We start from the raw sequence: 12,445 nt of genomic DNA, 5'->3' as shown, positions 1-12,445 counted from the left end.
ATTGTAAGCTATTGAGTAAGGAACTGAAGACGTTTTTAGCAAGAAAAGTTCTATAAACAAAGGTTAATAAAGTAATCTAGCCACTGGTAGAAATACTAAAATATAAAATATTCTTTATCATTTTGTATGACGGTTTTTCATTGAAAAATTATTCCTTAATATTTACCATGCAATGCTTGTAAAATTTTCTAATTAACATTCTTCGTGTAGTTACTTAGTGGTAATTACATTTCTACACTGAAAAAAGGCATATTCAAAACACCAACTTATGATACAGATATACCTATATTCATTGTATGCTTACATGAGTAAATTAATAGGTAGATTCTTATACGGCATTTATTGTCTATTGGCGAATAATAAGTAATAGTACTCAAAACTAAAAGTGCTTGGGTACTCTTAATCCAACTACTAAATCCCTTCTGGCTCTAACTAAATATACATTTTTGCCGTTTGTGTATGCTGCAGTTCAAGAACAAAAACTCACTTATAATTTACCAAAACAGTTATGTAGGCTTTGTTGCACAAATATGAGTCGTCTGCAACTTAATGATATCAAATGATTAAAACACTCTACTCAATTCTTTATCCGAGTAGAACTTTTCAAAATATAGGACGAAAAACGCTAATATAAATAACAAAGCAAATATAGATCAGAAAATTAATCAGATGTAGAGTCTGAAAACGTTTCAATGCATTTAAGCAAATCCATAGACCTCAGAAAGCTAGTAACTAAAGTGAGTTTCTTGTTCTAAGGTCCCAGTTGTGATCGCTTCTGTGATGCTCTCGCTAAAACAAGATTAAGGGATTTTTTAAACAAGATTTTGGTTTCTGAAATATGAACTCGGTAGCTTTCGTAGTTTTATTGGCTATTGCAGTGTAAGACTGTAAACACCATATTTCGGAGATGGTTTCCATAATACAGTGTTTCTGATAACATACAATGAAACGGTATCCATTTTCAAGAACATATACTATTCTTACAGATCAAGATTATAAATGAAAAAGCTAATAAAGAATCAACATTCACTTAATTTGCATATGCCATGTTTTTATCAATAGTTTGTTTACCACGATAAGGTCTACACTATTTTTCACCTTAATCCATCCTCTATATTTTTTAGATAAAGTGACGGTTATTGTGTATGCTTGAAATATTGACTATTCCAAAAGTTTGCGGGACATGTTTGGGTTTCAGGTTGTGACCCTGAAATACGAAGATAACCTAACTCGGTAAGAATTAGCCAAACGCTAGTTTTTGATGCCGCGCTTCAAGCATATACTAATATTTCCTATGTAGTGGGTAGCCAGTAAGTAGACCTGATATCGAGATTTTCGTCATCACGTAAATTTACGAATACATTGGAACCAAATTACATTTGCGTCACTGAGTTTATTACCACTGCTCATACCTGACTTAGTGAAATTATTAAATAACAGAGACAATACTTTTCAACTGGTTGTATACAATGGTGGCAAACAACTGATACTCTGAGATGACATAGTGATAGTAATGAAATGGGCATCAAAAGCCACCAACACACACTTATCAATTTTGTGTCACAAAGAATTGAAAAGCTATGTAAATAATCAGTTTTCAAGAGATGAACGTATTGGAAAATAAGGAAGAATATTGGGAAGTCGGGGAGCATCTAGCTTTTGTGAAGTAATTTAGGCAATATGTCGTGCAAATTTCTATGCATCAGCCTGACTGACCTGTTTGGATGTAACTTTTTGACCTTTTCTTCACAAAATGATTCAAGTTCAGCATAACGTCCGACTTCACCAGACCTGAAATTATGACATATGTAACACTGGTCAATACCTCAAGGTTTTCAATATTTTCTCCAGTTCATATGGGTCATTGCAAGAGTCAAGATATTTAAAGTCCAAATGTGATATAGGAATATCATAGGTTTTTGTTCTTTCGCTAAAGTAAACACTACCACTCATTGATAGGATAAATTGGAGTCAAACAACTGCTGTTTTCAGTAATTAGCACGTTTAAGCAATAAAACAAATCATCCTATACTTCAAGTCTTTAGTAATAAATATGAAAGAATTGCCCATTTGAGGTACATTTTCTGGTAATGGTTTCTCTTAATGTTCTATTTTCTGCCATAAATGTCGACTCATGTGCTTATATTATCAGTTCAGACAAAATATTCCAACAGCTGACTGACTTACTGACGCCTGTTTCTGAAAAAAGATTATGCCCTTCCACACAGTTTACAAAAGTCATCCGAATTATCTTTCCGATTAGTTCGACAACCACATTGATTAAACTAACGGATTGGTAGTTATTAACCAAGTCTCTGCTCCCCGTCTTATACATTGAAGTGATTACTGTGTCTTTTCAGTCTCTTGGAAGTCTGGAATGCTTCAGAGATGTGTCAACCAGTATGGCTATCGGTTCTGCAATTACATCTGATTGGGCTTTCCTAATCCTACGTTGAATATCATCAGGACCACTGGATTTATCAGGTTTGAAATTGTGAAGTAGTCTTAAGGCAGTGTAACGGTAAATGAATCCCCAAAATAAATAGATCTGTAGGTTCTCGACATTGGATACTGACCACATTTTTTAATGGACTAACCTAGCTGAAGGCGCTCGGTCATGCATCTGCACCAGATCACGAGTGGGAACGCCGTGCTCAACATCTACAGCAATCGCTAGCCAGATTAGATCAGGCGAATCTTGATAAACTGACAGACTATCAAATATATCTTCGAACCTCCTCGCCTCTGTCTTTTGATTTCACTTGGTGGGTATGTTTCATATTAGAAGGTGTTACTGGTTGACGCGTTGTCAAACTGCGAATACCTGTGGCATCATCAGCAGTACCATTCTCAATAGCTACAGGGTCCATCAACAAGCCGCCGCAATCACAATTATTCGTTAGTCGCTCTTCGTTGCTGATAGAAAACATTTTACTGGAATATTCCGATAAAGCTTCAACTTTTTCGACGTCATCTCTTGCCCATATTAACGAATTTTCTTGTACCAAAAGTGATGAAGTTCCATCACTTTTCTGAGTTCGCCTTTCCATATACGAGGATAATCGTTTTGCACCATTTTTACGATCTCTAACCAATCGCCTTTCATATGACCGTCTAGTCTTACTTATTAACGCCTTACGAGCATTCCTAGTCTTAGTATAACTGGATATTTACTGTCCAGCAGAGATGAACAAATTTCAATGCATTTTCCTACGTCTAAGGAGTTTCCTGACTTATTTAGTTATCCATGGTGGACAGTTATTCGGTCTACGTGGTACCAAGCATTGCATAAACGAGGACGTAACTGAACTAAGATTTCCTTCAAATATAGAGCATGTTTCTTCAACTGATAAGGTAGTATCTACTGACCAATCTGTCTTAGCCGCGCACTCCTGAATGACCGATATGTTAGCTCTCCATATATCAGGGCGAGGTCTAACCTGATCGTATATCATGTCACTAGCTCTTGCCATGAATGACAAAACAGTGTGATCGCTATTCATTAACGGTGGAAGAATACTTAGGTTGGCAACATACTCAGTCGCATGATTGATTGCCAAGTCTAACAAAGAATAACCTTTGTTTGCTCTGAAACGTGTAGGTTTGGATACATGCTATTCTAATGCATGCTCCATCACCGTTATCAGGAACATCCTGTAAAAGGAGTTTATAGATCCTACCATGGCCATCGCAGTCCAACTAATATCAAATGCATTAACGTCTCCTAATATCAACCATATGCTATCTACATACCATAGCTGTATGTGCTCTAAAATAAAATCATCAGCTAAGTAAATTGGGCTGCGATAGATGACACTGAGTATAAATGTACAACATCCGATAGTCAGCTCACAGCTAATGGCTTCACAAGTTCTACTATCATGGGATTAACAAGCTAATGAGAAGATATTTACATAATTGGCTATGTATAAGATGACGCCACCTCCTTTCTTATATCTATGTCTATCACTTCTTAGGTAATGGTATCCGGATAATTCTGGAGTAATGTCGAAGTCATGGATTGACCAAGTTTCTGTCACAGTCACAATGAGTGACTTTAACTTGTCCACTATCGCTCCTAATTCATAGAATCTACTTCTCAGACTACGAGTATTGGCACACAAAACTCCTAGTTAGACCGGCCTATACACACATTTTATAGGGCGTGGAACACTAATGTAGGATCTATTTGTAATCTAAGGAAACAGAAAGAGATTTGGATGTCTGAAACACTTGCATTTATTCTCACTAATATTCCTGTAATATCGTTATTTCTGTTATACGACAATTAAGGTAGCCATTGTAAATGGTTACAACGGAGTAGTCGAAGCTAGGTATTAACCACGAGGTGCGACTTCAACGTAAGCTGAGAGGTAATGTCATTACTGTTCAGCTGGGATATACTTGCAATTACCGACACATGTAGCGTGATGTCGAGTTGAGATTAACTATGAACACCGCTACCAAAAAACACGTGCCAAGTAAATCAGAAGGCGAAGGTTGAACGTAACCAAATAAATCCATAAAATCCCCGAGAAGCCAAATATCAGAAGACAATTTATGGACCAAATCGAGATATATTCGCTGGCGATCTCGTGTTATCGAAAGGATACCGAGATCGTGCCAGGATACAAACTTGGTTACAGAACGTAACCGAATTCGCGCGAAGTCACAATCAAAGTGTAAGAATAAGAATGGAAGCACAATATAGCTGTCATTAGCACAGTCAAACAAAAGCACATTAAAACAAACACTGGTTCAGTTGGTTATAATAACAATTGTTTTTATTAAACCAGTCGTGTTATCGTGATAAATGTGAGTCACTACACACAGATCATCTACGTCGGTGGTCAACAAACACATCCAGTCGCGTCATTACCCACGTTAGAAGAGCCGAAATACTGACACATAGCGCAAAGATCCGTAAAGCTTTCGAACTTTATTTGTTCTGTGCTTTTTTCTTAATATACGCTTTTTTCATCATCAGCCACGAGTAGAATACAATCATCAAGGTCACTCAATGCGTCATTCAGTTAGAGGAGAGGTATAGTCTCATCTAGTTTTACACTAAATTACCCGTTTATCTAGTTGTTTGTGTTTCTTCACGATCTAAGGTTTTAGACTTTCTGACATCTTAGGTCTGTCATCCAAATAATAGTTTGTCGGCTTGTGCTAGTCTTCATAACAGTGCTTTTGTAGCCACAGAATAGTTTATTATCTTGTACTAGAAAACTTAACGACTAGTTTCACTTCTTGCAGAAAGTATTGATTAATAAGGTAAGCAATGTCGCATCCATTATTTGGCACACTTTATAACATATTTTCGAAGTATATATACAACTGCATATGCTGGTTAAAATACTTTGAATAAAAGTTTTTATGAAATGAGCATGATACTTTGAACATCTTGTCAATGCTGATATTTTTCCTTACAACCTGTGCACTCAACGCTTCTGCGATTGCCTAAACTTTGGGACTTTCGAATTTTGTCCGAAATTACCAGTATTCTGATTCATTCAGATGTTTATTATGACGGTTAAAAATATTCGTTGTCTATTGTCTTGACGTTTATGTCAGTCACCCAATGTGATGCAACGTAGAACCTGGTGCACATGCATGTAGGTTTACGTTGCCACACCCCATTAGTACAGAGAGATCACATTGTTAGTGCAAATTGCAGAATAGTAGAGGTGGTAAGTAAAATTTAGAAACCTGAGATCTAATGAACGACAAAGATTGGATGCCACTTCATCACTACAAACGATTCTGAGACGTCATGAAAGGTCTCTACTCGTTCTCTGTAATAGTCCAGACCCAAATCAGGTAGTCCATCTGTTAACATAACACTCTTCATTTGTTAGCGACTTCATAGACTTGCACTACGTTTTAATTTAGCCACCCCCAGTTTCCAACCTACTCACACCAGACAACAAAGCCTGTCAAGGTAGGCGGTAATTGGGCATCCGTAACATCTCCCAGCCACCTCAGTTAGTGAAGATTTACAACCTCACCAATCCATTTACCATCTTTACCTAGTGCCTTATCCCTGGCCCTGACGTCACCTACTCGTTTTTCCTAAAGTATACAAGAAATTATTCGGAGACACTTATAGTCGAACACTAGTTACCTACGGATATCCCATATTCCTATTGATCATGTTTCACATCCATAAAATAAAACGGTGTGAATTGCTGCTGGATAAAGTGCATTCTCGGGACCTAACCTAGTGGCTACCTATCGAGGGTACTATGTAATCGTCTTGCTGTCTCAAAAAGTTATGGAAAATACAATGGTAACAGTTTTATCCTGGATTTGTCTGAATATGATCGTTTTAGCGACATGACCTAGGAATGTCGGATTTAACCTCACGTAAAGTTTTATGCACTGACTGCTGAGTGACAAGGTGAGATTCAATGGATGTCCAGTTTACCCCAGTTTTCTCGAATTTTCCGACCGGTTTTACTTCATGATAAGATTAGACTTTAAATTAAACAATTTCCCATAAAGACCGATTAAATCGATGTACTTGTTCCGGTATGTTTATCCTTTTCCTCTGGTATTATGCTCGTTTTATGGCATTTTTCCAAGTCCTATTGAGGAGTGATAAGTTAAGCAACTTCATCCCGCTGTCATGAATCATTAAATCCCTATATTTTTTATTCATCTGACCAAATAAATATTGTTACAGAAGTATCTATACTACAATCTTACCCGAAGCCACTGATTATTTTATTCGATCGCTAGCTATTGTTACGTTCCTCGATATATTTGATGCTCACATAAATTGTGAATAGAAACCCTACATTCACTTACTGCCTACCAAAATATAAACTTCCAGCATCCCACGTAATTAGACTAATTTGTTTGTCTCAATCTGTGATTCATTGGTCTCCTTGTTCATTAAGTATCAAAATGTTGGTTTAAGATCAACTTAAACTAAAGAGCTAAGTGGTATAGTTATCATATTTAAGTATGGGATCGTTCAAAAAATAATTTTAGTTGTTACGGGGTTATACTAGCTATACAATTATATATTTAAACAATATCTGTTTTTAGGCCTTTTTGTAACAATGTCTTCAAATCCAAACGACGTGACAGATCTTATAGCAAAAGCTGAAAAATGGTATACCGTACATTTTGTCTTTTAATAACTCGATTCAGCTTAAAGATATCTTTACTAAAGAGGAGGCCTGATTATGATGGTGCAATCGAATACTATGGAAAGGCTGCATTACTTCATAGAAATCGCAAGCAGTTAAAAGAAGCGGCTGAGACATATAAAAAGGTAGTTTCGTCTCTTAAAGATCGTTAGTCCTCAGGTTGCTGAACTGCATTTTAAAAATGGGTCTTATTTCCATTGCGCCAAACAATATGAAATCGCTGCACAAATGTACCGTGATTTGAAAGATTTTTCACAAATGGCTTCATTAATTGCTGAGGCTGGACTGATGCTACGGCAAAATGGCACTCCTGACTCAGCATCATATGTTTATGAACGAGCTGCCAAGTACATCATTATTTCTCCTTAATACAATGTCATATAGAAGCCTTGAAGAGCCATTACCCGAACGTGCCGCTGAATTTTATGAAAGATCTGCAGATGCTTGTGAGGTTAGTTTCTATATATCGTAGCAATTACATTAAAAAATACAGAAACCCTGTCACATATATTTATAGTACAGTAAAAAATTTTAGCCATAGTTTATTTTTTAGCTAATAAATCTCTATTATTCTCGTTTACTTGTATCCTTTTAAACACTATTTGTTATGGTTATCAGATAGAAGAAAAATTTCATGAAGCTGCAACACAGGCTAACAATGCTGCTCATATATGGGTTCGTTTAAAGCGTTTTAACGAAGCAGAACGTCTACTTCGATTATTTATTGATTACACAACAAGAGGTCACGCGGATAGTGTTGGAGCTACGGTAGGTGGATTTGCTGATCCCAGTGCTTCACCAAAGCTGTGTGGTCGTGCTGTGACAGTTCTAATATTGATTAAATTGTATATGGAGGATGAAGTAGCAGCCAAAAAGATCTTCAATGAAGCTGTTGAGTAAGCATGCCTGTCCTTTTACCAATAAATTCTTTTTCAGTACAGGTTTTTGCGAGGTTTAAAAGGAAACTTGTATTTGTTATAGCTTATGAGTCTACAATCATATTAGTGGTTGGGAATACTCCAAAGCTTCCTAAACTAATACACCTTCGTAAGGTTGAAAAATCATAATTATGTAGTATTTTACTTTATAAATAACACTAATTAGCATCTCAAATACATTTTAATAGCTGAGTGCGTATAATTCTATTTTGACTCGGGAGACATTAAACGTAAGATTTTACCATCTCCTTTTTTTCGTTTTAGTTTACTTTCCATCAGGTTAGCATTTATATCGTAAATTTAAGTACGTTTTCCACCTAAAAATCATGTAAATTTAGTTTACTAGGTTATCAGTCTCGTTTACGTTGTGAGAAGAAAATACACTGCTCAGGCATAGTAGGTGATAGTAAATGTTCGAGCTTGACAAGCAAAAGTTTGGAAACCCTGGCCTCAATTTTAATTCCAACATTATTTTTACATTGTTAAACACTTCTATCTTTTAAAGTCTGATTAAAAAGTAAGACATTGATGACCAAAAATATCTGTTCATCATTTGTACATATTTCTTTTGAAAGGAAGTGGTCATTAATATCATCCATACTGTTCTTATTTGTCATCTTAAGGCGATGGAGATTTCCGGAAGCTGAAGAATTTTCTGCAGTGAGGCGACTACTAGCTGCCGTTGATGATATGGATAAAAAGGCTTGTGAAATGGCAATAAAGGATCAGTGCTTCAGAATGCTTGACCTAGATGTAAGTTTTGTACGTTTATCCAATTGTTTCTCCTAGTACAAAACACTGACTTTTAATTTTCGCTGTTATTACTGAATAGTTTTTGTAAGAAAAATGAAGTTCATCCCTCATCACCACATTTTTTAAAATTCTGACTAAAATAGTTATAACGCAAAAATAATAAACATTGATTGATTGATTCTACTTTATTTGAATATGTTTGTCGTAGTAAACTTCAATTTTAGAGCGGTAGCTCAGTAATAATTACGGTTTTAAACTTTCAACTTCTAAGTCGCTCATCCAAACCATGTTTTATCTACTTTGTTTTGACCAATCAAGCAGTTTTACATAGCCTTATTACACTGAACGTGTGGTTCAAAGCCGGTTATGCGAAGTCTGTACCCTGTAATGAAACAAAAGAAAACAATCATATCTAGATGAGTAGTGTTTTCTATCATCAGTTCAGTATTATGTTTACAACACTTGATCACCTATGGGAAGCCAACTAAAAAAATGAATGTATATTTTTATTTTAGAATTTATCAATAAATAGGTTCATCAGCCTTTTTAGGCATCAAACGTAGGATTCATGGTCAACATTTTAGTTTCCAAAAGCAGTAGATTTATCTTTTATAACTTTAACTTTTTCCAATCTGAACTGATTCGCGGTGCAGATTAATTCGAACAGGAGACTTTAATTTGAACTGATGAAAGTATGAGACTGTTATTTTCAATCTAATCAATTATTAACACTGAATTGCCACAGTTAGACAATAGAACAAAAAATGGATTTTATTCGATCGCACAATGATCCCCATTGCAGAAGAATTCAATATTTTTTATTGGCTAATGTTGTCTCGAATACACTCAAGTTATTTGATTCATCCCTTAAAAAATACCATAAGTGTTGTGACTTTATGTCCGGCTTTTTATCACGTGATTTATCCACCAACCAAAATACGACTTATACAATCTTCGCACCGTGCCAAACCAATGACGTTCGACCGGTATGAGCAGCCTAGCGTCTTTATTGGCTCTATGTCCGCCTAGCCCGTCCACTTGAGTCCAAAACAACAATACCAGCTTCCGATATGCGAATCGAATCACTTGTTTCAGACATGCTGGGTTTATAGATCAATCAAACAGATCGCAACGCACCATAAAATAGGAAATAACATTTGTACACAGTAAAACCAAAAAGTGGCTGTGAACGTGGAAGACAGTAGTCAATAAACTGAGCATAGCTTAAGAACCGTAAATCGTACAATAATAAATTATAGGTCAAAATAAAGCTTATAGTAAGAGGAATATAAATATATATAATCTAATTATTGAATAACTATACCATAAGAATGTATAGATAATATTAGTCAATTAATATGTCTCAGAAGTTACTCGTGGTTTAATCTTCGCTCGGATATAACAATAAGTAGTTGTAAATTGTTAAAAGTTATTGAATGTGGTCAAGTAGATAAAGTGCTTATTCAAAGTTTTCAGCAAATCTCACTGATTTCATAAGGTCAGAAATGATTTTTATGAACCTTACTGGAACATCTATCAATAAAGTATAACTGTGAATATATTTTGATTGACAACTTATTAAGATGAATTACATACTATGTAGTAAAATGACCATCATAATGTAGCCTTTTCAAGCTAATAATTTAGTGATAATTAGTTTGAGATATGGTTGTTTGATAGAATCTATCAAACATCAATATGTGTTAAGTTAGTCAATTTATTTATGTTCTGTTTCATGATTCAAATCGGTTACGATACACACTATTTTATAGTATATCAAAATAAGTATGAATTATGATGTATACAATTCATAAATATATAGACATTTGTCCTTCCGGCCCCACATAAAGGCACGCAGGTTGCGATTTTCAAAAAGTGCATAAATGACTTCCTTTCATAGTATGCGTCATATATAACTTATCGCTTACCATTTGTAGTTTTCCATCTGATCATTCCCCTTTTGTGATAAGTCCATCTTTCTTATGTGATTCAGTTGATATGAGGGGGATATCAATTTGAAGTTAATCTTTATTAAAGATGAATTCTACGATTAACGTCTACTTTATCTGGATACGAATCTAAGCTACACATTCCTTTCTTTGTAGTATTCAGTTATCTTGTTAAAATGTAGTGCTTAACATTTCCCAACAAATTCATAACCATTAAATTTCAGTAAATTGTTTAATATGTAGGCGAGAATGTTGGAGAATGCTGGTCGGCGGCCTATGCTCTATTTGGAGTAACAGGCTTAAGTAAGTAAGTAAGGCGAGAATGTTAATGATTGGTTGTCTGCTTAGCCAGACATGTAGATAGTCTGATTGTTGTTAGATGAGTTATATATTCCCCCTATCCTTATTATTATTACTCACTTATTATTCATTGTTTATTGTTGTTGGATTGTGTCGGATTTTTGATGTGGAAAAATATTTAAGTTCTAGTCAGTCTAATCACGTGTTCTTGATCATCTGAGTTGTGTTGAAGTCCTGTAGAATAGACACGGAGAGAGAATCTAGCATAGATATTTTCGTCTAAGGTAAATTAACATCCCATACATGTAGATGAAGTAAAACTAACCATGATAACATTTTTGTTTAAAATTATTTCATCTCAATATTCATTTATACTTTATTTCTTTGACATATATATCTTACATATAGTATGCTCGTCTAGCAAAAGAAATTAAATTCCCTTATAGTGATAATGTTTCTGAACAAATACAAAAATCAAAAGACAATTTCATTTCAACATCAACAAATTCAGGAAATTTAAATAATCCAATACAAGATGGTAACCAAGGAGATGCACAAGAAGAAGAAGAAGAAGAAGAGGAAGAAGATATTTGTTAATTTATTTTCTGATTTCTTATTGAATCATTTGATCTTTTCATTATTATTTGATAAGAATTTCCTTTGAACTGAAATCATGACATTACAAGGGATATACATATATATATACTACTGATATACTCATACGAATGCTAATTATTTATTAGCTTTATTATACACATTCCTATATTTTAGCGCATAATTTACCCATAATTACAGAACTTTCTCTAATTATTTATATTCTACACATTTTTTTTGTATTTTATATGCTTTCCTTCTATTTTTTTCTGTTGTTGTTGTGTATATTGATGAATTTAATTATTCATCTGTGCATTTCAAATGTCTAAGATAATGCGATGAATAAATAGATACGTAATATATTACTTATCTAATCAGTTATTATCATATTACGTTTCAGTTATGTCAGTCAGTCAGTCAGCTACAACGTAGGACCACGCACATATGTGCATCGGTTCAAGTTGCTATACCTCATTAACACAACAAGATGAACAATGGATTCAGATTAACTATAACCTTTTGAACTTCAGATAAAGTCGGGGGACCTACTTCTATGTTCCATTCACGCGGTCTGGAAATGGTGGGTAGTTGTAGAGTAGCTGAAAGCTAGTTGAATTGCTCCTTAAAATGTTCCACCCATCGTTCTAAACGTCTAAACTGGGAGCAGATAGGAGTGTCGTCTTTTGCTGAGATAGTCTCACTTACACTTGATTTACTAATTCGAGTTTTTTTTTATTAGTCTGTCGAGCTG

At 34.9% G+C, this 12,445-nt stretch overlaps 2 protein-coding genes across 2 annotated transcripts in view; one reads left to right on the top strand and one right to left on the bottom strand.

Moving 5' to 3' along the window:
- The window catches only part of SPAG1 (Sperm associated antigen 1), a 43,406-nt gene extending 41,416 nt beyond the window's left edge, over positions 1–1,990 (bottom strand). The window contains exons 1-2 of the mRNA XM_051219437.1: positions 1,826–1,990; positions 1,717–1,791 (exon numbers count right to left, since the gene is read on the bottom strand). Of these exons, the coding sequence (XP_051065360.1) occupies positions 1,717–1,791; positions 1,826–1,953 (203 nt within the window). The 5' untranslated portion in view covers positions 1,954–1,990. The remainder of the gene's footprint in view (positions 1–1,716; positions 1,792–1,825) is intronic.
- A 3,007-nt stretch (positions 1,991–4,997) lies between these two features.
- On the top strand, positions 4,998–12,370 carry MS3_00008406 (uncharacterized protein). The gene is made up of 8 exons (XM_051216753.1): positions 4,998–5,044; positions 7,057–7,123; positions 7,162–7,285; positions 7,320–7,507; positions 7,545–7,611; positions 7,779–8,056; positions 8,722–8,851; positions 11,509–12,370. Exons 2-8 carry the CDS (start codon positions 7,071–7,073, stop codon positions 11,695–11,697), a joined length of 1,029 nt encoding a protein of 342 aa, XP_051065359.1. The 5' UTR covers positions 4,998–5,044; positions 7,057–7,070; the 3' UTR covers positions 11,698–12,370.
- The last annotated feature ends 75 nt before the right edge of the window (positions 12,371–12,445 follow it).

Source organism: Schistosoma haematobium, chromosome 6 (assembly GCF_000699445.3).
Source record: "Schistosoma haematobium chromosome 6, whole genome shotgun sequence".
NCBI classification, from domain to species: Eukaryota; Metazoa; Platyhelminthes; class Trematoda; order Strigeidida; family Schistosomatidae; genus Schistosoma; species Schistosoma haematobium.
The sequence above is the reverse complement of the archived record's forward strand: the minus strand, read 5'-3'. Positions and strand labels throughout refer to the sequence as shown.

Coding starts and splice junctions, on each gene's coding strand:
- MS3_00008406 (XM_051216753.1), top strand. CDS start 7,071: ATGTCTTCAAATCCAAACGACGTGACAGATCTTATAGCAAAAGCTGAA. Junction 7,124..7,161: donor ATAGCAAAAGCTGAAAAATG/GTATACCGTACA, acceptor AACTCGATTCAG/CTTAAAGATATCTTTACTAA. Junction 7,508..7,544: donor GTTTATGAACGAGCTGCCAA/GTACATCATTAT, acceptor AATGTCATATAG/AAGCCTTGAAGAGCCATTAC.